At 37.0% G+C, this 24,233-nt stretch overlaps 1 protein-coding gene across 1 annotated transcript in view; it reads left to right on the top strand.

Annotated features, from left to right (window-relative positions):
• Positions 1-24,233, top strand: part of DEPDC1B (DEP domain containing 1B) — a 96,049-nt gene that overhangs the window by 51,247 nt on the left and 20,569 nt on the right. The window contains exons 4-7 of the mRNA XM_037799120.1: positions 2,206-2,333; positions 2,984-3,114; positions 6,067-6,114; positions 9,795-9,935. Coding sequence (XP_037655048.1) covers positions 2,206-2,333; positions 2,984-3,114; positions 6,067-6,114; positions 9,795-9,935 — 448 coding nt within the window. The remainder of the gene's footprint in view (positions 1-2,205; positions 2,334-2,983; positions 3,115-6,066; positions 6,115-9,794; positions 9,936-24,233) is intronic.

The raw sequence follows: 24,233 nt of genomic DNA, 5'->3' as shown, positions 1-24,233 counted from the left end.
GCGTGGCTGACTGAAGCCGCAATCTGAATTCCAGCCCTGGGGTCTGAATTCCCAGAAGGAGGACTGCCAATTGAGCTGGACCTCCCTCCACTCTCCCAATCCTCAGAACTTCGATTGTCTCTCAGGGGCACTGTTCCCTTCTCCTCTCTCCTCTTTGGGGCCTCTCCAGGTAGATTCCTTGGTCAGCCTGAGTTGCGAATTAAAGACGGGGGTGGAGGCCTTCAGTAGTGAATACAGAATTCAAAGACACTGTGGGTACTCTGTCTCCCCTAAGCCCAGCCTAGTCCCTCAACCTGGGCTTTCCGATAGAAAATAACCACATATATTACTTTTAGATTTAAAGAAAAAAAAAAAAGTAGAAAAGAAATCAAGAAAAAGAAAAAAAGAAAAAAAAAAAAAAAAAAAAAAGAGTCTCTTTTAAAAGTCTTTCCCCAACCTGGAAGTTTTGTCAGTGTCAGAATAGAGCATTTAAAGATATGCTTTGGGCTATTGTCTGATAATTACTCTCCAACCTCTTTAGTTCCACCCCTGCCTGGGGCTATTGAAATGCAAAAAGATAAGGGATCAGTGAGAAGCCAGAAGGGACAAAATGTAGGGGAAAAAAAAATGGCTTTTTTGGAGTCTGGGAATGGGTGCCCACTTTTATGTGCCCCCACTTCTTGGAGCCCAGCCCTTCTTTAGCACCCCAGCTCCCAAAGTTAGTTAATTAATTTGTTAATTAATTCTGCAGTTGAGGCTGGGTTGAGCCTCCCTTCTTGCCCTCAGCAGATTGCTGTTTTTTGTTTTTTTTTCCCCCTTTCAGGGAGCCGGCAGCAAGACAGTCTGTGAGGTCTGGGTGGGGAGGGGCGCCAGACCCCTGGTCCGGGGAACTTACAAAGTTCACTGTGATCTCAGGTTTTCCTCCAATTCCAAACTTGTGTCCAATGTGTGACTGGTTACTGGAGACCCCGAAAACACTGTTTCATATAGTTCTTGGGTAATTGCCAGCTGCTCTAGGGGAGAGACGAAATTCTGCTCCTCACCACTCTGCCATCTTGCCCCGCCCTCATGCGGTACAGTTTTAAAGATTGCACTATTTGTGCAGTTGTTTTACCCCCAGGAGAAAGCTTCCTTTCCTCTGTTCCTTCTCCAGGAATCTGGATCCGTTCTGTTTGTTTTTGTTTTGCCTCTATTTTTTCTTTTTTTAAAACACTCCTTTCCTTGTTTCTAGCTGCTTTTGCCTGGATTGCAAATTCTGGGAGGAGGGTCACCATGGAGAGGACTTTCCCAAGTCAGTATTACCCAGCCAAAACTGGCCCAGGGACCCACAAAGGGGATACAGACAGGCTCCAAAGTGTCCTGGGCAGAGGACCAGAAAGATGCCAAAACCTTTATGACGGCTCCCTGAAGATGTGCTTTCCTAGTTTGCACAGTAGATGGCAGTCCTTCAACAAACTGTTTTCCACAGCCCTAAGGAGGCAGTGTGTCTTTAAACTTTTACCACCTCCACCCTTGTTGGGAGTGGGTTGAAACAGTAGCTCAGAGCCAGGACCCAGTGATCCAAAATTGCTAATCAAAAGCTGTGACCGGTGCTTCTTTTCCCCACCCACTGTCACATTCTTGGGGAAGAGGATTTTTATGTCTCTTTCTTATAGCAGCAGCAGCCAGGGACTGGATCCCGGAGTGGCCTAGTGGGGAGAGTGGAGGATGGGTGTCGGTAGCCACTATGCAGAGAGAGCTACTCACAGTTCTTTACCACAGTTTATCAGCTTCTTCCTCCTGCTCTTTCCTGGATGCTGTACAGTGTTCCCGTGGCCTCTGGAGCCCCAGAACACTTGTTTCAGATAGTTCCTACCTGTTCACTAGCTGTGTTGGAGGAAGGAGTATGTAAATTTGGATAGGTGTCCCTCTATTAATTTTTAATTAATAAAATTTTATTTCACTGTTTCTTCATTTAATAATTGCAAGTACCACAGGAAAAACTGGCTAGTTAATGTCATGCTTATTGCTATAGCTCTTTTGTAATTTTTGAATATCCATTTATAATATGACAGGATCATTAAGAGTCAGACTTGACTTTTCTGAAGTCCATGCAAAGTTAGTTTATATTCCTAGTTATAAATTAGTTATAATTTTAAATCAAATTAGAAATAGCCGTATCAAAGAAATTTCTAATAACGTGATACTACTTTATATCGAAGTATACATAATGTCTCTGTTACTTAGAATTCCGAGATGTGGTACAAGCGTCACAGTATTGCCATTGGAGAGGTGCCAGCTTGCCGGCTTGTCCACCGCCGACAGCTGACAGAGGCTAACATAGAAGAGATATGGAAGTCGATGACATTATCATAGTATGTGCATTGGTTTCTACTTTTGGTATTGATATTCGTGAGACTAGTGATTTTGTTTTCTTTTTTGCTTCCCCACAACTGTCTGCATAGTTAATTTCCTGAAATTATGTATAAAAAATCTCAACTTTTGATTGTATTATTTGCAGCTGTACTGCCTAGCAAAAAGAGTTTAACAGAATTGTGGGCATTTTCTGTTATCATTTATATAATAGAGGAGAATAGAAATTTAAAAGTTCTTAAGCTTTCTAGTAACACAGAAATATTAAACTTAATGAAACTCATGGAAAATCTGATCTCCTAGATATTTGATGTTCTATAAGTGAAGTTAATAGTGTTACAGTAAGTTTTTTTCTCACAGAGATATAACTAGTAACATTTTCTCATCATTTGATAAGCCAGTTTTGTTTATGATATTTTTACTTATAAAATAATTTCCTTGGCATTCAGGATGTTTTGTTACTAAATTAGAGAAGCAATATGTTAATGGCTAACAGTATCTTTTAAGTATGTTTTTATCATGCTCAATTTTTGTTGTGTAAAGACATTTTATAATACATGAAAATCATGCATTTTAAAGTTGTCTTTTGCAGTGCCAGGTTTTTGGATAAATAATGATTTTTAAAAAGTTACTAATTTAACTGTCTTTTTAGTTTACAGAAAATCCTTGGCCTTGATTCCTTAGAAGACATTTTAGATACCAAACTTGTCAACTCCAAGTTCATCATCCATAATGTATATAGTGTTAGCAAGCAGGGAGTTGTTATCCTTGATGACAAGTCAAGTAAGTATGTAAAAAGCATTTTGACATTTTGTTCTAGATTGACTAGATACGTTGGCTGTATGGGTTTATCAGCTTTCATTTGACTTTCCCCAAACTCTGGTTTTTATTTTCTTAAAATAAAAATTACCCCATTTACATAGATCTTTCTTTCACTTACTAATATTTTTTAACTAACTGGATTAAGGAAATGTCCTGGAAAGGTGACTAGTTAGGAGCCAGAGCAGAATTCATCAAGAGGCTAAGTCATTATTAGTTATATTGGGTATTAAGTGTTCTCTATTGTTTTTAGGAAGATCCCTGAAAAAATGAGTAAGTTTGAGACCTACTTGGGAGCTTGAATCTGTTTTCAGATGGGTCCTGGGGTCTGACTGAATTTAGGGTTCTCATTTACCTTTGTGTTATGGTATCACTGTGTCAGACTTTCTGGGATAGTCTTGATTTATATTATTTTTTCTTTTTAGTAATTTTTAATTTTTTTCTTTTTAATAAAGATAGCTCTTTAAATGTTAAAGGATCTTTAATTTTTTATACTTTTTCATCCAAGCCAATTTACAAATCAGGGGAATTTGTAGGTAGCCCCCATCCCAGTTTTTTGATTTGGAAAAATATGGTCATGATACCTATAGTTGGCCAAAATCCCTGGGATGATTTGAAAATTTCCAGTGAATTCGATGTGTTTTAGTTTTCTTGTTGCTAAAGCAAATAACATGCAATGGGTTGGCTTTAACAATGGGAATGTACTGTCTCATGGTATTGAGGCTAGGAGAAGTCCAAATCAAGGCATCGTTAGGGGAGTGCTTTCTTCCTGGAGACTGGCATTCTGGGACTGGCTGCTGGTGATCCTTGGTCCTTGGCTCCACTGTCACATGGCAGTGCACATAGCAGCCTCTCCTGGCTTCTCCCTTCTCTCCCAGGTTCTGTTGATTTCTAGCTTCTGGCTGTTCGCTCTCTTTCTTCCCTTCCTTATAAGGCCTGTAGTAATAAGATTAAGACCCATCCAGACTCAGGTGGGCCACACCTTAACTGAAATAACTTCATCAGAAGGTCCATTTACAAGAGTCTACACCCACAGGAATGGATCAAGTCTGAGAACATGTTTCTGGGGTACATAGTTCCAAACCATCATAGAGGGGCTCTTTTATTGGGTCTTTCTTTAGTATAATCCTTGGATGTAGGAAGATGGTTATAGTAATTTTGGGGTTTTTATAAAATATTAGATTTAGGGCTGGAGGCTCTTGGGCTGCAGTTGGAGCTGTACCAAAGGGAACCTGAGTAGTTGTCAGAGGAGGAGAGATTTTTCTAGGCTGCATTTCTTGACAGGGGCAGAATATCTCCTTGAATCCTGAAACATTTCCTGTTTTATAGCCCCTCTGTCAGAGTTAAGCACACTGGGAGGCAGAAATGAACAGATTCATGACTTCATTAATTGTCAGGTTAATGTCAACATACACAATTAAGTTACATAGAAATCTGGTTTCTGGATAGGGGTATATTGGAGTTCTCAGTAATGGTTTTGTATTATTTTTGCAATGGTCTTGAAAGTTTGAAATGATTTCAAAATAAAAAGTTTTTAAAACATTAAGTTATGTAATGTAAGAGGAGTATAGCTTTTTAAATACATCTGTATTACTTCCATATTATCTGAGTGGAGCAAATATTAATGCTTTTAGCTACCAGTTACATGACCATTCATTTCTCATTTTATTAAGTTTGTTTTCCAGAAAGAAGAGAACATTCTATAAGACTTACGTTCATTAGATCTAATACAATTAAACAGTCATCTTTGTAGTGTAATAGAAAGTGAAGAAGATGAGGAAGTGAAAGCATAAATGCTGGTCCATCTCCTCTAAGATCTGTGACAGGACCAATAGGAAAGAGTCTTTTTACCAAAAGGTTCAGCTGGGAGTTTTTATAGTAATGTCACTGTTATTATTTAAGGCTTTCCTAACATTAATAGTACATTTCCATATGTCACTGGAATTTTCTTGGCCAACATTTTAATGATTGAAACATGTAAAGTAATACTTGCATTGAATATATAGTGTTCCGGTTTGCTAATGCTGCCATTATGCAAAATACCAGAAATGGATTGGCTCTTATAAAAGGGATTTATTTGGTTACAAATTTACAGTCTTAAGGCCTTGAAAATGTCCAAATTAATGCATAACCTCTGTCAGGTCAGAAGGCACGTGACTGGCATCTGCTTGCTCCAAAATTGCATTTCAAAATGGTGTTCTCCAAAAATGTCTCTCTAAGCTGCAGCTGCTCTGAGGTCCTCTGTCTTAGCTCTTATATAGGACTCCAGTGATAAAATCAAGACCCAGGCTGAATGGGCAGAGTCACACCTCCATGGAAATAATCTAATCAAAGGTATTACCCACAGTTGGGTGGGTCACATCTCCATGGAAACAACCTAATCCAAAGATTCGAACCTAATCAACACTAACTTCTGCCCCCACAAGATTGCATTAAAGAACATGGCATTTTGGGGGACATAATACATCCAAATCAGCACATATAGAATTTATCTTTTTTTAAGTGTTTGTTAAAATGGTTTGACAAGTCCAATTGATGATTAATAATTTACTTTTCTGTTTTTCCTTCTCCAATTCTCCAAATAATTGATTTGTCTATTGATTTGCTTCTTTGGAACAAACCATCAGATATCTTCTTTTTACTAAAGTCTTAAAAGGTACATCTTGTCCTTAGAGAAACTTGTTGACATGATTTATACAAACACATGCTGTAAACCACTGCTAAGGAAAGATTTCTATGTTTTAAATATTCTAATGTGGAGATAGGTGAGATATATTTATGATTAACAGATATATTTCCTATTTTCCTTGGGTAAGGAATAAATTCCATGGTAACAAGTATCTATAATTCCTCGAGTTATATGGAATTAAATGCAATTTTTTTTAATTTTCTTTCTTTTTTTTTTTTTTTTTGCAGAAGAACTTCCTCATTGGGTATTGTCTGCTATGAAATGTTTGGCAAATTGTAAGTACTAGTTACCAATTTTATGACATTAACAGATGTTAGTACCTTGACTTGGAAAATATTTCTGCCCAGTGGCCTAAACATTGCTTTGAAAACTGTGAGACTGATAATTAATTGGTTTGGGTCTGCTTTCCTATTTCTGATAAATTTATTTGTGATTTAGTGTAAGGACTGAGCTATAGGATGTTTTTAAAGGAATTTAGTGCTTCTATGTCATAGTGGTTATAATAACACTACTTCCTCCTGCTTCATCACAGGAAAGAAAGTCATTAGTAATATTGCATGTAATACGTAACATAGCTTCCTGTTAACAGTTTACAGGTTTTTGTTCACTAAGTATTTACATGTATTCCTAAATATCCTCTGTATTTACATCATCAGTTTGCTTAGTAGATCCTGTCTACTGTTGGCTTTTCATGGGGCAGTATTTTAAGTGTGAAAGAAATGTTTTTGAAGACAGATCTATGTGATATGCAGGTTGACTTGGAAGGAGAACCTGTATATAGAGAAACAAGAAAGGCTATTTCAGTAATTTGGATATAAGATAAGGGGGTCGGAGGATTTTCAGGACAGTTGGCTATCATAGGCACTGTGAAGGAATGAGTTCATATAGTATCCTGCTAGCAGTTCCATTTTTTTTTTTTCTGGTGATTTTCAGAAAGCTTAACCCAAAGAAAGCCTTCTAATTAAAAGATTTCCATTTATTTTGCAGAGTGATAATGGTGGTATTTGCTCTAGAAGGCCATTGGAGCCTAACAAATTACCTCAGAGAAGTAGTTTCTTTCTTTCCTTTTGGGTAGGACTGGCATGTAGATGTGTGGAATTTTGAATTAGTAGATCCTGAATTATTGATTTAATTGGAGTTAGTTTTGTTTGATTATAGAATGGAATTAGAATAACTATTCAGCTTAATGTGGGAAATCTTAGTGGTAATATATGGAAACTGATTATATACTGTCATTCTGAATATAGTAGCAATATTGGTTTGTGTGAAGCCCCAAATCCTCTAGGTTTAATTATTAAAATTTTTATTGGTTTTTGATTAGAATTTTTTAAACTCTGAGATATAGGGTACTGTGGTTTTAGTTTGGGGAATGCTTTTTATTCCTGCTCAACCATTTGAAGTAAATTACATTTAAATTATACCAATCAGAGTTGGGAATGACGAGATAAAGGATATAAATGGAAAGTTAAATTAATCATTTCTGAAATTTTGGCAAACCAAGAATTTGGAAGTTGATCAGACAGGAATGAACAGAGGAAGCCAATATAACAAATCTAGGTTATAATATATTGTGAGGTGTAGATGAAAGTTTGTATGTGATGGTAAATTTTCAGTGATGACCAAAATGGAGCGAGGAGTATAATTTTGCCTCAAGCCAGATGTACACATAAAGCCATAAAACTTCTACAGAAGGGTTAGAGTAACTGGAATTTAATATCAATGAAGAGGAAAGATATGACTTCGTAGTGATCTTCATGTCTGTGAGATGGTATTATGTTAGGTGGAAAATCTAGGGAATAGGAGCACATCTCACATGTATCAAGTATAGTGCTTTGTGAATGGCCAACACTCATGTCTATTCATGTGTCAAAGAAAAAAGGTGACCTGGGGCAAGGACAGCCTTTCAAATAGCTTTGTAAAAGCACTAATTTTTCCAAAATTCTGTTTGACACCCCCAAATTTACTTTGGGTCTATCCAAGTCATGACCTGTGCCTTGTCCTTCTTGTCCCTTAATAAGTCCAGCTTTCCATCATAGTCCTCTGAAAGAAATAGAAAGGATTAGGCAGATTGTATGATATTTTGAAGGCCTATTGCCTCCTTTTCTGTAAGACTGCTCACCAATTTCCCTTTAGGCCCATTTGCATTTATCGTACGCCATGTGCACGTAGGTTGTGGTGCTTTCCTTGTTGGCCAGCCTCATTGTGGCTGCTGAATGAGGAATTGATGCTAAATAAATATATATTTTTAAAAATTATTTTTCAAAACCAAATTAACTGTGTGTTTCTTCCCTGTGCACATTGGTCTCAAGAGGTCATTCAAAAATGGATACAAAAAATGCACTTGTTTTCAAGAATCTGTTAGGAATAACACTTATAAATGTCTAGGTTTTTTTTTTTTTTCCCTCTATGTGTTCTGAGTTTCAAGATGATTAAGAAACAAAATATTTTAAAAATATGACCTCTCATAGGGCTCACTGTGCATTGTCACATTAAGGGAAAACTTTTGTTTTGTTTTTGCATATTTCCAACAAGGAGGATGAAATGTTCACAATTGGACATAACTGCTTGGAATGAACTACGTACTTATCCTGGTAGGGAGTAATTCTAGGCAATGTGTATTGTTTGCTGAGATATATCAAACTAATTATTTCAGTTGACTAAGCCTAGGAAATTTAAAGGAGGAAGCAAGCAAAAGTGGTGGCTTCATTTGCTGCTAGGTTTTTATGGCTGCATGTATAGATCTTTTATAATATTCAATATTTTTGCCAAATTAAGTTATTTTATAAGAAGCATAACAGGGTATTAAAAGGTAAGAGTTTTCAAGGAGACCAACAAAAAGCCATTTTCACGATATCACAGTGACCTTTAAATATGAAGGCCCAGAATGTTTTACTATCTTTTTAGGTTGAGCTTCTCTTTAGTTACAGCAATTCTGTAGGAATAATTTCCTTTATATTTTTCTTGGTTTCTTCTCCGTTCATTTTCCTGGGGATAGAGGTCTGTTTGGGTATATTGTTTAGTCTTGTGTTCATGCTTGGCTGATGCAGTTGCACTTCTTTCTTCTATGCTGTAATAGAACCAAGAGAAGGCTGGCTAAACTGTTCCTCATGGGACCACTTGCCGTTTCCTCAAGGCACTGGCAGTTCCACCCAGTCTCTACTTGGCAGTGTAAATCTGCGGTCTGTGTGTGAATTGTTGGGGCCATTTGCTGCTAACTAAGTGGCGAATTTAGTGTTTCTTATTCCTCTTTGGTCCCAGATATAAGTGGGCCTTTGCGTTGCTGCTGGCATAGACCTGGCTGAGACTGGGGTGCTCCCTGGTTTCTTTAGTTGCTCCAATTTGGCAGTATGGCTCTGCTTTATATAACCTATCTTTCAACGGCTGGTGAGGGATCATATAGAGAATTGTAAACTGGAATGAATTAAGGCAAAATGTCAAGTCTCCTTTTCAGGGTATCTTAAAAAAAAAAGGATAAATTTTTATTATTCCAAAATAGTTTATTTAGAGGCATGAACTAATGATTTCTTCCCACTTTATGATTTTAGGATTTTATAATACAGCCATGATGAAATAATGAAACTCTTCTTTAAAAATTGTCTTATAACTTGTCTATTACATTTGTGAGCTATCATTATCTTAGTCAACTATATCAATACTAGGAAAATATTGAATATTTCAAAGCAAGTAATTATTGTTTACATTTAATAAAAATGCCTCTCAGAAGGACATAAAAATGTTTCTTTTAAAATGGAAGTAAATCAGTGATTTTTCCTTCATAATTTTATAATAGATTTCAATTTAGACATATTTGCTTAAGCTGTTTGTATAATGTCAATTTTCCCCATGAAAACTTTTCTGATCTTGAGTATCTGTACGTACCACACACAAGCACAGAGACTAATACTTATTATTGCCCCACTTATGTTTCTCTTTCTCTCTCTCTGTTTTTCAATAGGGCCTAATTGTTCGGATTTGAAGCAGCCTATGTACTTAGGATTTGAAAAAGATGTCTTTAAAACTATAGCAGATTACTATGGTCACTTGAAAGAGCCTCTGCTTACATTTCATCTTTTTGATGCTTTTGTCAGTGTATTAGGTAAGTTGTACTGTAATGAACATATATCTGCATTATTGGTATTGAATCATATCATTTTTCATGATCTGAGAGTTCTATTAACCAAACTCTTGAGAATTTTTGAAGTGAAAACTGATGGGATTCTTAGTATTGTTGGAGTTCTGCTCTATGAAGGAGGAAGAAGCTCAAAGCAAAGGCCAGTAGTTTTTATTTCTTAAGAAAGAATAATGCTTTGCCTGTCATTTTAGTACAAGATGAAGAGATTAGACTTATTGCTGGATTTTAAGACCACTGGGGCTTCTTGGTATTTTGTTTACAACCAAGAAGGAAGAGGACTAACCCACTTGTGAACATCATGCCTAATGGTGAAAACTTGCTGTTGTTAAAATACTTATTATGGGCATCATTCTAGCCATTATGCTACTGTTAAAAGAAGAGTTCTAAAGACTGGATTAAAAATCACCCAGGTTTTCTTTTCATTTTCCATTTTCATAATGCTCTGTAGTAAAGTTATATGATTTGGAAATGAAAAAGACTTGAAAGTCTTTTTAAAAAACGAATTCCAGTTTGAATCAGTTGTACTTATGATGTTACTAGGTCTATGCAATTGTTCATTTTGATCCCAGCTAGTAATTAAAGATGGCTATTTCCAAACTGATATCAGTCAGCCACCTTCTAAAATCTCATCTTTAGAGGATTTGGGATGGAGAGGAATGGATAGATTGGAGATTTTACTGCATTAAGGTATCAGCAAGAATAGAGTAAAGCATTGGGATGGTCATGATATACTAACTTTGTTTGCTTCATCTAGTCCTTCGTAAGTGAATATATTTGATACTCCTTGCATGGAAAATCTTTTTTTTTGCATGTGTGATCGTTATGTAGTTAAAGAAGAAACTCCCTTTATAGAATGAAAAGTAGACCATAATTTGTTTATATGATTGACAAAGATTACATAATATAGGAATTCTATTAGAGTCTGTGGGAAAAGGCAAATATCTAGATATATGTAGGTTGAATCTCAGGAGGGTTAACTCATTCTTTAGACATTTAGACTTATTTTCTTTGGAATAGGATATCCTTGCATAAAGCATTTTAAAGTAGGAAAGCAGTCTGCTTTGTGTAAAAACAAAAAATTCAACTGCATTTTTTTTTTGTTTTAATCTCTAATAATTCTGTGAATATCCTCCCTTTTTTTGTTTTTTTTTTAAATTCAATTTTATTGAGATTGTTCACATAACAAAAAATCATCCAAAGTGCACAATCAGTTGCCCATGGTACTATCATACAGCTATGCATCCATCACCACAATTAATTTTTTTTCAAAATTTAGAACATTTTCATTACTACAGAAAAGAAAAGAAAAACAAACAAAACAACAATCCTCCCATACCCCTAACCACCCTCCCTCCATTACTGACTCACAGTATTGGTATAGTACATTTGTTACTATTGATGAAAGAATGTTAAAATACTACCAACTGTAGTACATAGTTTGTAATAGTTATATTTTTCCCTATGTACCCCTCTATTATTAACTTCTAATTATAGTGTCATACATTTGTTCTAGTTCATGAAAGAGATTTCTAATGTTTGTACAGTTAATCACAGACATTGTCCATCAAAAGATTCACTGTTTTATACATTCTTATATTTTAACCTCTATCTTTCCTTCTGGTGTCATACATGACTCTAAGCTTCCTGTTTCCACCACATTCATACCCCATTCAGCCCTGTTAGTTATTCTCACAATAATGTACTACCTTCACCTCTGTCCATTTCCAAACCCTTAAGTTCAACCTAGATACACATTTTGCTAATAATAAGTGACCGCTCCTCATTCTTTAGCCTCGTTGTATATCCTGGTAACCTATATTTCATGTCAATGAGTTTACACAGTATAATTATTTGATATCAGTGAGACCATACAATATTTGTCCTTTTATGTCTGATTTTTTTCACTTATTATAGTGCCCTCAAGGTTTCTTCATCAACCCATTTTATTTTTTAAGATGGTTTTGTTCACACACCATACACTCCATCCTAAGTAAACAATCAATAGTCCCTGTATAGTCATGTATTTATGTATTCATCACCATCACCACTATCTATATAAGGACATTTCCATTTCTCCCACAAAGAAGGAGGAAGAGTCAAAGAAGGTACAGAGACAACAGAAAAAGAAAAAGAAAAAGAAAAAGAAAAAGAAAAAGAAAAAGAAAAGACAGCTAAAAAGCAACGAAAAGAAAGATAGAATTGAAATAAAGTACAATAAAAGAGTCAGACGGTATCACCAAGGCCAAGAATCCCATACCCCTCCCTATATCCCCCTCTTATGGGCATTTAACTTTGGTATATTGCCTTTGTTACATTAAGGGGAGCATAAAATAATGTTTCTGTTAACTGTAGTCTCTGGTTTGCATTGATAATATTTTTTTTCCCCATTACCACCCCAGTTTTAACACCGTGCAAGGTTGACATTCATTTATTCTCCCTCATGTAAAAACATATTTGTACATTTTATCACAATTGTTGAGCACTCTAGGTTTCGCTGAGTTATACAGTCCCAATCTTTATTTTCCTTCTTTCCTTCTGGTGTCCCACATGACCTTAACCTTCCTCTTTCAACGATACTCACAGTCATCTTTGTTCAGTGTACTTACATTGTTGTGCTACCATCACCCCAAATTGTGTTCCAACCCTCTCACTCCTGTCTTTTCCTATCTGTCTGTAGTGCTCCCTGTAGTATTTTCTGTAGAGCAGGTATCTTGTTCACAAGGTCTCTCATTGTCTGTTTGTCAGAGAATACTTTAAACTTGCCCTCATACTTGAAGGACAGTTTTGCCAGATATAGGATTCTTGGTTGGCGGTTTTTCTCTTTCAGTGTTTTAAATATATCACACCACTTCCTTTTTACCTCCATGGTTTCTACTGAGATATCCACACATAGTCTTATCCAGCTTCCTTTGTATGTGATGGATGCTTTTCTCTTGCTGCTTTCAGGATTCTCTGTTTTTGATGTTTGATAATCGGATTCTTAAGTGTCTTGGCATGGGTCTATTCAAATCTATTCTGTTTGGGGTATACTGTGCTTCTTGGATCTGTAATTTTATGTCTCTCATAAGAGATGGGAAATTTTCATTGATTATTTCCTCTATTATTGCTTCTGCCTCTTTTCCCTTCTCTTCCTCCTGGGACACCCATGACATGTACATTTCTGAGTTTCATGTTGTCATTCAGTTTTCTGAAACGTTGCTCATATTTTTCCATTCTTTTCCCTATCTGTTCTTTTGTGTGTAGGATTTCAGGTATCTTGTTCTACAGTTCTGGAGTGTTTTCTTCTGCCTCTTGAGATCTGCTGTTGTATGTTTCCATTGTGTCTTTCATCTCCTGTGTTACGCCTTTCATTTCCATAGATTCTGCCAGTTGTTTTTTCAAACTTTCAATTCTACCTTATGTTCGCCCAGTGCTTTCTTTATATCTTTCATCTCTTTGCCATATCTTCCCTAAACTTTTTTAATTGATTTAACATTAGTTGTTTCAATTCCTGTATCTCAGTTGAAGTGTAAGTTTGTTCCTTTGACTGGGCCAAATCTTTGCTTTCCCTAGTGTGAATTGTGGTTTTCTGTTGTCTAGGCATCTGGTTTCCTTGATTAACCCAATCAGATTTTCCCAGACCAGAACGAGCTCAGTTCTCAGAAGGGGGCAACGTTCAGTATCAGATTTCCCTGGGGGTGTGTCTTAGAAGATTGACAGACTTTTCTTTGAGGCCTCTTGCCGCTGTGCTTTTCCTAACCTGCCCAGCAGGTGGCGCCCGTCAGCCTGTTTCTCCCCACTGGTATAAATAGGTTGGCCCCTTTAATTTTCAGGTTAAGTTGTTTCTGTTTTGACTGTTTTCCCCCAGACCCTGGGGTCTGAGTTCTGATGGCAAGGTTGGCACTAGTGCTGGGCCCCACCTCCTTCCTCTTAGGGAAGATACACCCCCTAGGAAGTTATCTTCTGCATTTGAATAGCTCCTTTGTCTCTCTGCCAACTCCACCCCTGCCTGGGTCAGAGCTCTGTGAACTGAAAATGGCTGAGACTCTCTCCACTGAACCACTCAGGTTGAGAGAGAGAAAAAGGAAGACAAAGCCCCCTTTTAGAGCCAGTTCACAGTTCCCCAGCTTTGCCCGTCGGCCAAAGACAGCAACAGGTCTCCTGGCCTCCTTTTCTGGGGCACAGGTGCCCTCTGGCTCTCTACGGTCCGCCTCTAAAAGTCTCCATATTTTACTTCCTTTTTAATTACTTTTTTTCTCTCTGTCAGCCCCACCTCCTCTCCACTGGGAGTGACCTCAGGGTACTTTGCTGCTTGCTAGGGGTTTGTCTTTGTTTGTAGCTTGTGTTCAGCAGTCCACATTTTTTCATTAAAACCCCAGCTGGAGCTAGGCTGAGCTTTCTCCTAGAGTGAGGTCCTGCAGCTCAGCCTGCCATGGGGGAACAGGGCTCCCAGCACGGTTCCGCAGGTTTTACTTACAGATGTTATGCTGCAATCTCAGCCATTCCACCCAATCTAGGTTGGTGTATGATGTGTAGACAGTCACGGTTGTCCCCCAGCAGTTGTTCTAGATTATTTACTAGTTGTTCCTGGTTCTTTATTATTTGCTTCAGGGGACTAACTAAACTCCACACCTCTCTATGCCGCCATTTTGCCCCTCCTTCAATAGCATTTTAAATGTGAGTTTCATTCTAGTTAATGAATTTCTTTTGAGGTTTATTCTTTTGTTTAGAGCATGGTTGGGCTTGGTGCCAAAGCTATGAGCAATTAGTCACTCTTGATTTATGACACAGGACATCTAAGAGTTCTGAAAAAGAAAAAGAAAAAAAAAAGAATGAAAAGATGTGACTTTTTGGAAAAGGAAGACTTATTCTTTACTTACAATTAAAAAAATAATTGTTTGATTTGGCTCAGCCACCTGCCCCGACAACATAACTGTTCATAGTACTTGATCTTCCTTTCAAAATGGTGGTTCCTTCTATTAAGATTGGAGTTCAGCTGGCACTTGAATGGGGTGACTGAGAGAGGTGGCAGTCCTTTACTCACACTTCACAGCCATCCTAGAATCCGTTGAGCTGAATAACATGCAATAGTTTGGCATATTGAGGTAAAGGGGGAGGCAGATAGGAAGTACAAAAGTGTGTGGGAGCAGGGAACAGTGTTTTGGAAAATTGAGTGACTTACAGATTGTATACTTTTATAATCTAAGATCGCACACTGGTGGTCCGTGGGCCAAATCTGGCTCATAAATACATCTAGCTTGACCTGCTGATTTTAAAAAGAAAATTTAATTAGTTCCCTAACTTTAAGGAAATTCATTCAAGAATTCTTATTTCTGGCTTTTTTAGAAAAATTGTTAAGATCTGGCCATTCTGGGCTTGAATTTTCAGTGGCACAAAGTCCTGCAGCTGTGTCGTGAGTGCTTCCATTAGACAGAACAAGCATTTCAGGGACATGATTCCACTTTGCAAAGTCTCTAGTACTCTTCATTGCTTCACAGACACTGAAGCCAAGTTCACTTGACCCCCTTCATCATTTATTCCCCTTGTCTCCTTCTGTAGGCAATTAAGCTTGAGACTCCTGGATTATTTGCTAGTAGGCTTAAAGACTGAGATAATAGCTCTTTGCTGTTCCCTTCTTCCTAAATGTCAAGGCAGGAAAATGACACTGAAACTTATTAGACTGATAATGCACAAGATGATATCAATCAATAGGCCGAGAGGTCCTCTTGTATTTTTTAACCTGGAAATACCCATAAGCTTAGGTTTTCCATTCTTTGGCTCTTTTGTCCAGTGACTTTTAGGAAACCGCTAGAACTCTGTGCCAACTTTGCCTTGTTACCTTCTCTGCCCTCATGTTCTTCAAGTTTTCTCGGGGTTTTTAACATGTGGTAATTTTTAAAGGAAAACAATTCTATTCTTCAGAGAATTCTTTTCTGTTTGGTTAAGAGTGGTGTGCTTGACCAGACAGAAGGCCCCTGTCAGTCCAGAGTTCTTGCTGATGGTGTTATCTGCTCTCAGGGCTCAGGCCCCTGACCGGAGCTTGAGAAAATGCAGATGGGCCATTGTTGAATCACTCTCAAATATAATGACTGCTGTTCTCCCAAGACTGTTGGAATAAAGTGGAGTTGGGTATTCCCTAAAGATGAAAATTTGGGGAAATGCCTAGAGGCTCCCTGGCTATCGTGAAATGCACAAGCTATTTATAAATATACCAATGATCACTAGGATAATTGACAAAACTTTTGGAAAAAAGCTTAAGTCCTCTTTCAGACCATTCAGCAAGATAAATTCCAACTGCACTAGAGAATTAAATGTAAAAATTGCATATAGGGTGGTAAAGGTCTTTTAAGCATAAAGTAACAGAAGTCAAAAAAGTTTTGTAGCAATTTGGAACTATTCATCCTGAATGGGTGAATCCATATCTGCTGTCAGACTGTTCAAAGGTGACCTGTTTGGCTTTGCTTAAAAATCTCCAAAGAAATGGTCCTTCTTGCTGTGTCTTTCCTTGGGAAGGGAAGTTCCTGCCAATTATTATCTAGGCTGAATCTTTTCTATTCAGTATAAACCCTTTTTTGTACTTCTCGGTAAAAATGAAGCTTTGACATATTTTTGTTTTATTCTTTTGGCTAGTTGAAAACTACAGTTAAATCTTCTTGAGTCTCTTCTTCTCTGACTAGATAGACATGGTTCCATTGGCCTCTCTGGGAACTCCAGGTCTTCTAAAAAATCTCTATATTTTACTTTATTTTGAAACACCATAAGTGATATCTTATTAACATTGCTTTTGCTAGTGGAATGACCAAGTTGACTTTTCAAAAATGAGAAATTTGTGTTTCTGATGATTTGAAAATAGAAAATCTGATGTTACCATTGGGGAAGGGGAAAGAGGGTAGCAAAGATAAGTGTCACACAAAACACTTAACAATTCTGAATCTGTCATGTCATCATTACTCAGGTATCACCTAATCTCTAATAATATAGAACATTATAAATTTTCATTAATTTTTAATTTATTCCTATCTATTACAAGGAACAGTTGAGTTTTCTTGAGTATTAAATTATTTATTCACTTATCCTACTTGAATCCAGCTAAATATTGAAGTGTTTCCCTGATTGGAAAAAAAAAAGTCTTATAGATGGACTGTATAACTTATTTGGTTGGCTTGTTTATTATCTTTTCATAACTTTATTCTTATTTCAGCAATGGAGAGATCACTGAGTTCAGGTAATTTGATTTGTTGACCTGATTGTACTCACTCTTGAAGTATATGATCTTATGTAAATACTCTGCCTTTCTCGGCCCCATTTTTCTCATTGATAAATGGCAATAATGTCTGTCATACTTATAGACAAGAAAAGATGATAAATCAAAGTGAAATGCTTATTTTCCTCTCAAATATCCTTTTTTTTTTTTGGTTGTTTTTGAAAAATACAAAATACCGTAGAACAGTGGATAAATTAAGATGGAATAGTCATGTATTGGTATCCATCTATTTCTTCTCTCAAATGATGGGAAGATTTTTATGTAAAGCTACTTGTGATAGATCCTTATGAAGATCTTTATAATCTGTAAGTAGGATAAGCACTATTATGTAGTTCTGAAATGCAAGAAAACATTACCTCTGAGACTACAGAAGGCCTTTGTCATTTTCTAAGAGAAGGAAGATGCAGTGATGTTTATGATGGTGTTGAGATTGTGGAAATGATGAAATATGAGAAAGATACTGTTGAAACTTTTGTTTAGCAAAATGAAAATCCAAAGAATAAAATAATTACAACTTAAAATTCTTTGGTTAAAAAATGAAGATGCAATGCTAATATCCTTTAGGAGTCTTTTAGATAGAACCTTAAAAAAACTGAAAAAACAGAAAAACAAAAACAATTAAGAAGCTTTTTAAAAATCATTAATAGTTTACGATCTTAACGTGTCTGAAGGCACTTGATGAAGATCTCTTGAATTCAACTGCAGACTTTCTTGTATATTTTAGAGCTAAGTTTTATTGCAATTAATTTTTTCTGAGTCCTATAGTATACTTTTGTCAGTAAGTTTTTATTGAAGGGAAAAAAAGATTGAGTAATGGTCAGCAATGGGAAAGAAGTTAGGAAACAGAAACAGAGTTCAGATTAAGCTGTTTATAAGAGTTTAAGTATTTTGACATGTATGTGAACTAAGGAAAGCAATATATAATGCTAAGATTCAAAGGCAGAAGTAAAAGGGAGTCCTGGTTTGACAACTGAATGGATTAAAAAATAATTAACATTCTTGGGACTGGATGCCAAGGACTTTACAAATGTTACAGATATACCCAATGTCAGCCTTTGCCCCATACGTCTTCTCTTTGATCATATCCATACCACTTCATGTATCACTCATGTGCTGCGGACTTTTGGTCTGTATCTTCAGCCCAGATCTGTCTCCTGAACTCAAGACCAGAATGTCTGTCTGACTTCTGGCTGTGTATATAGGAACCTCAGTTCAAACTCAGTAGTCCCTAAACAAGTGTTGTTCAAACTGTGTGTTGGTTGTGAAATCTGTGAAGCATATCAGAAAAAAAAAAAAAAAAAAAAAAAGTTGTATACAAAATATCAATGTATTGTATGCAGTAAGAGTAGATATTTTCATAAACTGTTTTTGATTAAATACCTGTGTCTGTGTATGTGTGTATATATGTGTATACAGTGATATAAAAAATCTGCCTTAATTTTGTAGTCAAAAGAGTTTGGAAAATACTGCTCTGAATTTTCATCTCTACCTACCTGTATAGTAAGAATTGTGAAGAGTTAATGAATATGAAGGCCTCTAAAACAGTGTAACATTCCCAAATATTACTGCTATTAATAGCTAATTATAGAAGATGCTTATATGACACATGTTTTGTTCTTCATGCTTGGATAAAAATATCTCTTATAACCTATGGCCCAAATTTCTTATAGCTAACATTCTCAGCTTTTCATTCTAATGTCTTATAGAATTAGCATTGTAGAGTGGCTTGAGAATTTCTTCAGGGATAAACAATACTGTATATTTACTCTTATGTTAGGAAAACTAGCAGTGGTCATTACCTGACTTTCATTTTGAACTCTTAAGAGAATGGATTTTTGTCTTTTGGGGGAGGGGATTATTATTCTGTTTTCCACACTAGTATAGTCGGGGAAAAAAATGGTCTAGTTGGAATCCCTTGTATCAGTTAGGATTTGATTGCATCCCTGTAACAGAAAATGCAATTTAAACTGGCTTAGCCAAAAGAGCATTTATTATCTCAGAACTTGAAGTCCATAGAGTAGGGTAGGCTTCAGGGTTGACTTTATTCTGTAGTTACCACACTGTTTCATTTGTATTTCTTGGTTCCATACTCTCTCTTAAACCATCTTTGTGCATTGAATGCTTGGTTGCAGCTTTCTGTGCATTACATTTGATAATGTATTGGCCAAAGGGCAAATTCGTTGTCCCGTCATTTCAAGCAAGAATCTTAAGAATCATCCCTGATTCATCTTCTTAGGTCACAAGGATAAACTTGAACAGTGACTATGTTTGGGGACTCAGAGCTACTCGTTGGCTCAAGCCAACAGGAACCTCCACCAGGAACAGGCAGTATGTCAGGTTTTTCTGGCACACATGAATATCTCAATATTACTGGTATTGTATTGTGGGAAAGAGTAAATCTTGTGTTGACAAGTAACAAGAACCATCCCATTAACAATAGATTGAGTGTATTTCATCACAAAATGTTTGACTTTTTTGATACCCAAATTTGTCTTTATCAATAACACAGCTGAATTCTTTTTTATAAAGAAACCTTGTAAGTTAAAATTGAAACAAAATATTCCATTTTAAGAAATAAAGACCAACATAAATTTTTAAAATTTTAAGAGAACATAAAATGATCCTTTTCAGAATTTGAAATTAGCAAAATCTTTGATAAGATTTTGAACTTCCACTATCTTACTTAAATGCAAAATAGTTAAAAATTTTCCCCAGAAGTCTTCCTTGAATAGTTTAAATTCATTTTCATTTTGGAGAAGTGATGTTATACCTAAGATATAATGTTAGGAAATATGAAAATAAGATTAATAAGGAATATACTTGTATCTTATTTTATGAATAAACTATCAGAAAATTTGTGGATAGTTTTAAAAATTTATATTAAAATGATTTTACATAATGCAATAATTGTGTGTTATGCTTTTGTTTCTGTTTTTGTTGTTAAAAGAACATTTATTGTTTACTTAACAAGAAGTCTGGAAGTAGTAAGTAAAAGGCTCAGAGTTGGTTGGCCCACCAATGTTATTATGGAAATAGGCAAAGCTGTCCTCAGCTTTTTCACTGAGGTTTATCCTCTCTTGGCTATAAGATGGCTGCTGTGGCTCTAGGCGTCGTGTCCTCACTTTATAGCAGGGGTCAGCAGGCCAATCTGACCCAGTGTAGGCCAAATATGGCTGCACCTATTGACCTATAGTCTGTTGCAGAGTTGAATAGTTGTGCCAGAGACTATATGGCCCACAGAGCTGAAGAGAAAAAGTTTGCTGACCACTGCTCTACACCATACAAAGTAAGAAGGAAAGAAGGAGGCAAAAAGTCTTTCCTTACATATTTTGCTTTTCATAGACATAGTGATATTTCCACTAGATCAGTTCTCCGAGCTGCAAACCATAGTAACAGAAATTAAAACGTGCCTAGAGGGGTTCAACAGCAGACTGAAGCTGGCAGATGAAAGAATCAGAGAACTTGAAGATAAAAAATGGAAATCATTCAGTCTGAGGATCAGAAGGAAGAAAAAAAGTGAGTGTAGCTTAAAGAACCTGTGGGATGCCACCAGGCTTACCAATATACACATTGTGGAAGACCCAGAAGGAGAAGAAAAAGAGAAAGGGACGGTAGAAGTGTCCAAGGAAACGGTAGCTGAAAACTTCCCAATTTAGTGGGGGGATGTGAGTGTGCATATCCAGAGTATTAGGTGGCTCCAGGCGGGATGGACCAGGTGAACCCAAGCCAGGGTCATGTTGGTCTGACTGTTGAGTTCCAGGGATGAGGAGGGGTTCTGAAGGTTGTGGGGGTGGTGGTGGGGTGCCCACATGTTGCATGCAGAGGAGCCTCAGTGAGATTGAGTGCCAGTTGGGGGGCTGTGGAGGTGGGAAGGCAGTGGGATGATGTATTTAAAGTGCTGCGGGGGGCGGTGGGAGGAAGTTGTGGGCCAGGAGTTCTATGAAATGCAGGATTGTTTTTCCATGATGTGAGAGAGATTGAGGCATTCCTGGATGAAAAGTGGCTGGGGGCGTTCATCGCTGCTGGGCCAGCCCTGCTGCAGAAGCTTGGAAGAGTACTATAGGTTGGGGGTAGGGAATGGTAGACCGTGGCTCGAGGCTACATGAAGAAGTGAAGGACTCTGGTGAGGATAGTGGCACAAGTGAATATAGGTGTCAGTGCTGTTGTATATTTGGTTTGTGGCTCCACTTTTTGCTTCCTGCAGGATATAGAGGACAGATGGGTGGAGTGTGGTCAGTGATTTTGGACTAATGATGTCTGGACTGACGCATGACAGCAACTGCATGGAGGTGGGGGTTGAAAGGGTGTGGGAGTATGGTTTGTGTGTGCTGTTGAAGTTGGATTGGTATTGGGTTGGGGGAGATTGTTGTAGATTTGGTATGTTTAGTTTGAGCCCCATGGTGGTTGTAGGGGGAATGTCAGGGAATGTGTGGGCTCCTGAAGACTCAAATTGGAGTGTAGGTTGCTGGGGGTGGGAGTGGGAGTTGACGTGTGGTAGGGATGGTGTTTCTGTTTGGGGAGATGGAAAGGTTTTGATGGTGAAAGGTGGTGGGGTGCTTGTTCCCACTGAGTAGTGTGCTTGGGAGTAGTTGGGATGGGAAAGTTTATAATGCAGGTGTGTTCCTACAATTAGAAAAAGAGAGTAGGGAGGGAGCACCTGAAGAGAGGATGGTGATTGAGTGCAGTGCCTGGTCCTGGATGGGTTCTGGGGGTGGAGAGCTAGGCTTGGAGAGATGTTGTTGGGACGTATGGAGAGATTGGAATGTGGACTGTGGGCTTTATATCAGCGCTGGATTGCTTAGACTTGGTGATTGCACTTGGGGCGATTGCATGGGTGGGTGTTTTTGTTCTTGGGAGGTGTGCCTGTGTACAGTTTGGGTGTTCAGGGAGTGTGATGTGGGTGACCTGTATTCAGGTGTTCAGAGAACGGATTGGTGGGTGAATGGATGAATATAGATGGATAAGTGGATGTAGAGAGTGGCGCAGTGGGGGATGGGGTTGGATCTGGGTGTCCAGGGTGTGGGGGTCTATTTGAATTCTCTGTATGGAGTTTATATTACTTTTTTAAGTGTCTTCTAGATTTGAACATATTTCAAATAAAAAGTTAGGAAAAATGGTTAAAAAAAGAACAAACATATATTGCAAACATGAGAAAAGAATAAAGAATAATATGGCACCCATGTGCCCACCACCCTGATTTAACACATATTTTGCAATGTTGCACTAACATCCATGTGTTTCTCTATATCTAGAAGCATAATTGCTAGCTTGTTTGGTATTCACATATTTACTAATTATAGCAAATTGCTTTCCAGAGTAATTGTAGCAATTTACCACCCATTAGCAATATTTTCCTTTTTGACCATTTCCTTACCAAACTTAATTTCATCAGACTTTTCCATTTTTCTAATCTGATGTGCATGAAAAGGATCACTGGGTCATTTGGGTTTCCTCTTGGGTGAATTACTTTTTCTATCTTTTACTCATTTCTTTTTTCTTATTCTTTTCTTTTTTTCTGACTGACTTGTTCTAAAAATGTATTATGGATACTAATCCTTTGTATCTTATGTCTTGCAAATACCATTTCCTATTTTGTGGCTTTCTTTTAATTTTAATCAAAAGGTAAAGAACTGCTAACTTTTATTATTGTCAAATCAATTTTTGCATCTTGTTTAAGACATCTGTTTATATCTTTTGGTAACAAAATTTTATACTTCAAGACTTAAGTTTCTTTATGTTTATTTTTCAAATTTCTATCATAGTCACTTCATTTTTAAAGTTAATTTTATTGAGGTATATGTAACTTACAATTAATGTGTTTCTAAGTACAGTTCAATGAGTTTTGACAAATATATACTCATGTACGTACTACCATAAGTAAGACATAGACCATTTCTATCACAAGATTCTCTTGTGCTCTATCTCAGTCATTCCCTAACCCCATCACAGCCTCAGGTGATCACTGATCTGCTTTATATCACCATAGATTAGATTTTCTTTCCTAGAGTTTCATTATCAGTGGAATTCTACAGTATGTATTTTGTATCTGGCATCTTTCAAGTAATATAATGTTTTGAGATTTATGCATGTACTGGTAGTTTGTTACATTTTATTGCTGTGCGTTCTATTTTCATGATATACCACAATTTGTTTCTCCATTCACATGTTGGTGGATATGTGAATTATTAGTTTTGGCTGTTATGAATAAAGCTGCTATGAACATCTATGTACAAATCTTTATACAGGCAATTTGTCTCTACTTTTCTTGGGTAAATGACTAGGAGTGGAATTGCTGGGTTATATGGTAAATATATGTTTAAATTTATATGAAAGTGACAAACTATTTTCCAAAGTAGTTGTGCCAATTTATATTCCCACCAACAATATATGAGAGTTCCAATAGCATTACATCTTTGTAAACATTTGGCATTGTCAGTCTTATAAATTTTAGCCACTCTAGTGACTGCCTCCATTTCCAGAAGGGGGTGGGTCATTTTCTCATTCCTTTATTCATGTATTCATTCATTCACAAGTTCATCAAAGAATATTTATTGACCACATATCATGTACCAGGTGCTCTTCTAGCTTCTGAAAGTATGTTAATAGACCACACTAACAAGAACCCCTGCCCTTGTGGGCCTTAGGTTTTCAGTGGGGCAGAGGGGAGAAGAGAGAAGATAATATAAAAAGTAAATTTTATAGTATATATAAGTTTATATACATATGCAAGTATATAAGGAGGTGTTGGGGATTGAATCACATCCTCAACAAAAGGCATGTTCAGGTCCCAACCTCTGCTCCTATGAGTGTGAACCCATTCATAATTAGGACCATTAAAGATGTTATTAGTTAAGGTGTGCCTAAACACAATGCTGGTGGCCTTAATCCAATATAGCTGAAGTCCTTATAAGCACAGGAAATTGGACACAGAAAGAGAGAAGCCACAGGGTGCAGGCAGAAGGTGAAAGTCAAAGGATCCAGGAAGAAAGAGGAGAAGATGCCACCATGTGCATTGCCAT

Source organism: Choloepus didactylus, chromosome 11, assembly GCF_015220235.1.
Source record: "Choloepus didactylus isolate mChoDid1 chromosome 11, mChoDid1.pri, whole genome shotgun sequence".
Classification (NCBI taxonomy): domain Eukaryota; kingdom Metazoa; phylum Chordata; class Mammalia; order Pilosa; family Megalonychidae; genus Choloepus; species Choloepus didactylus.
This window is presented reverse-complemented; position numbering and strand designations above follow the sequence as displayed.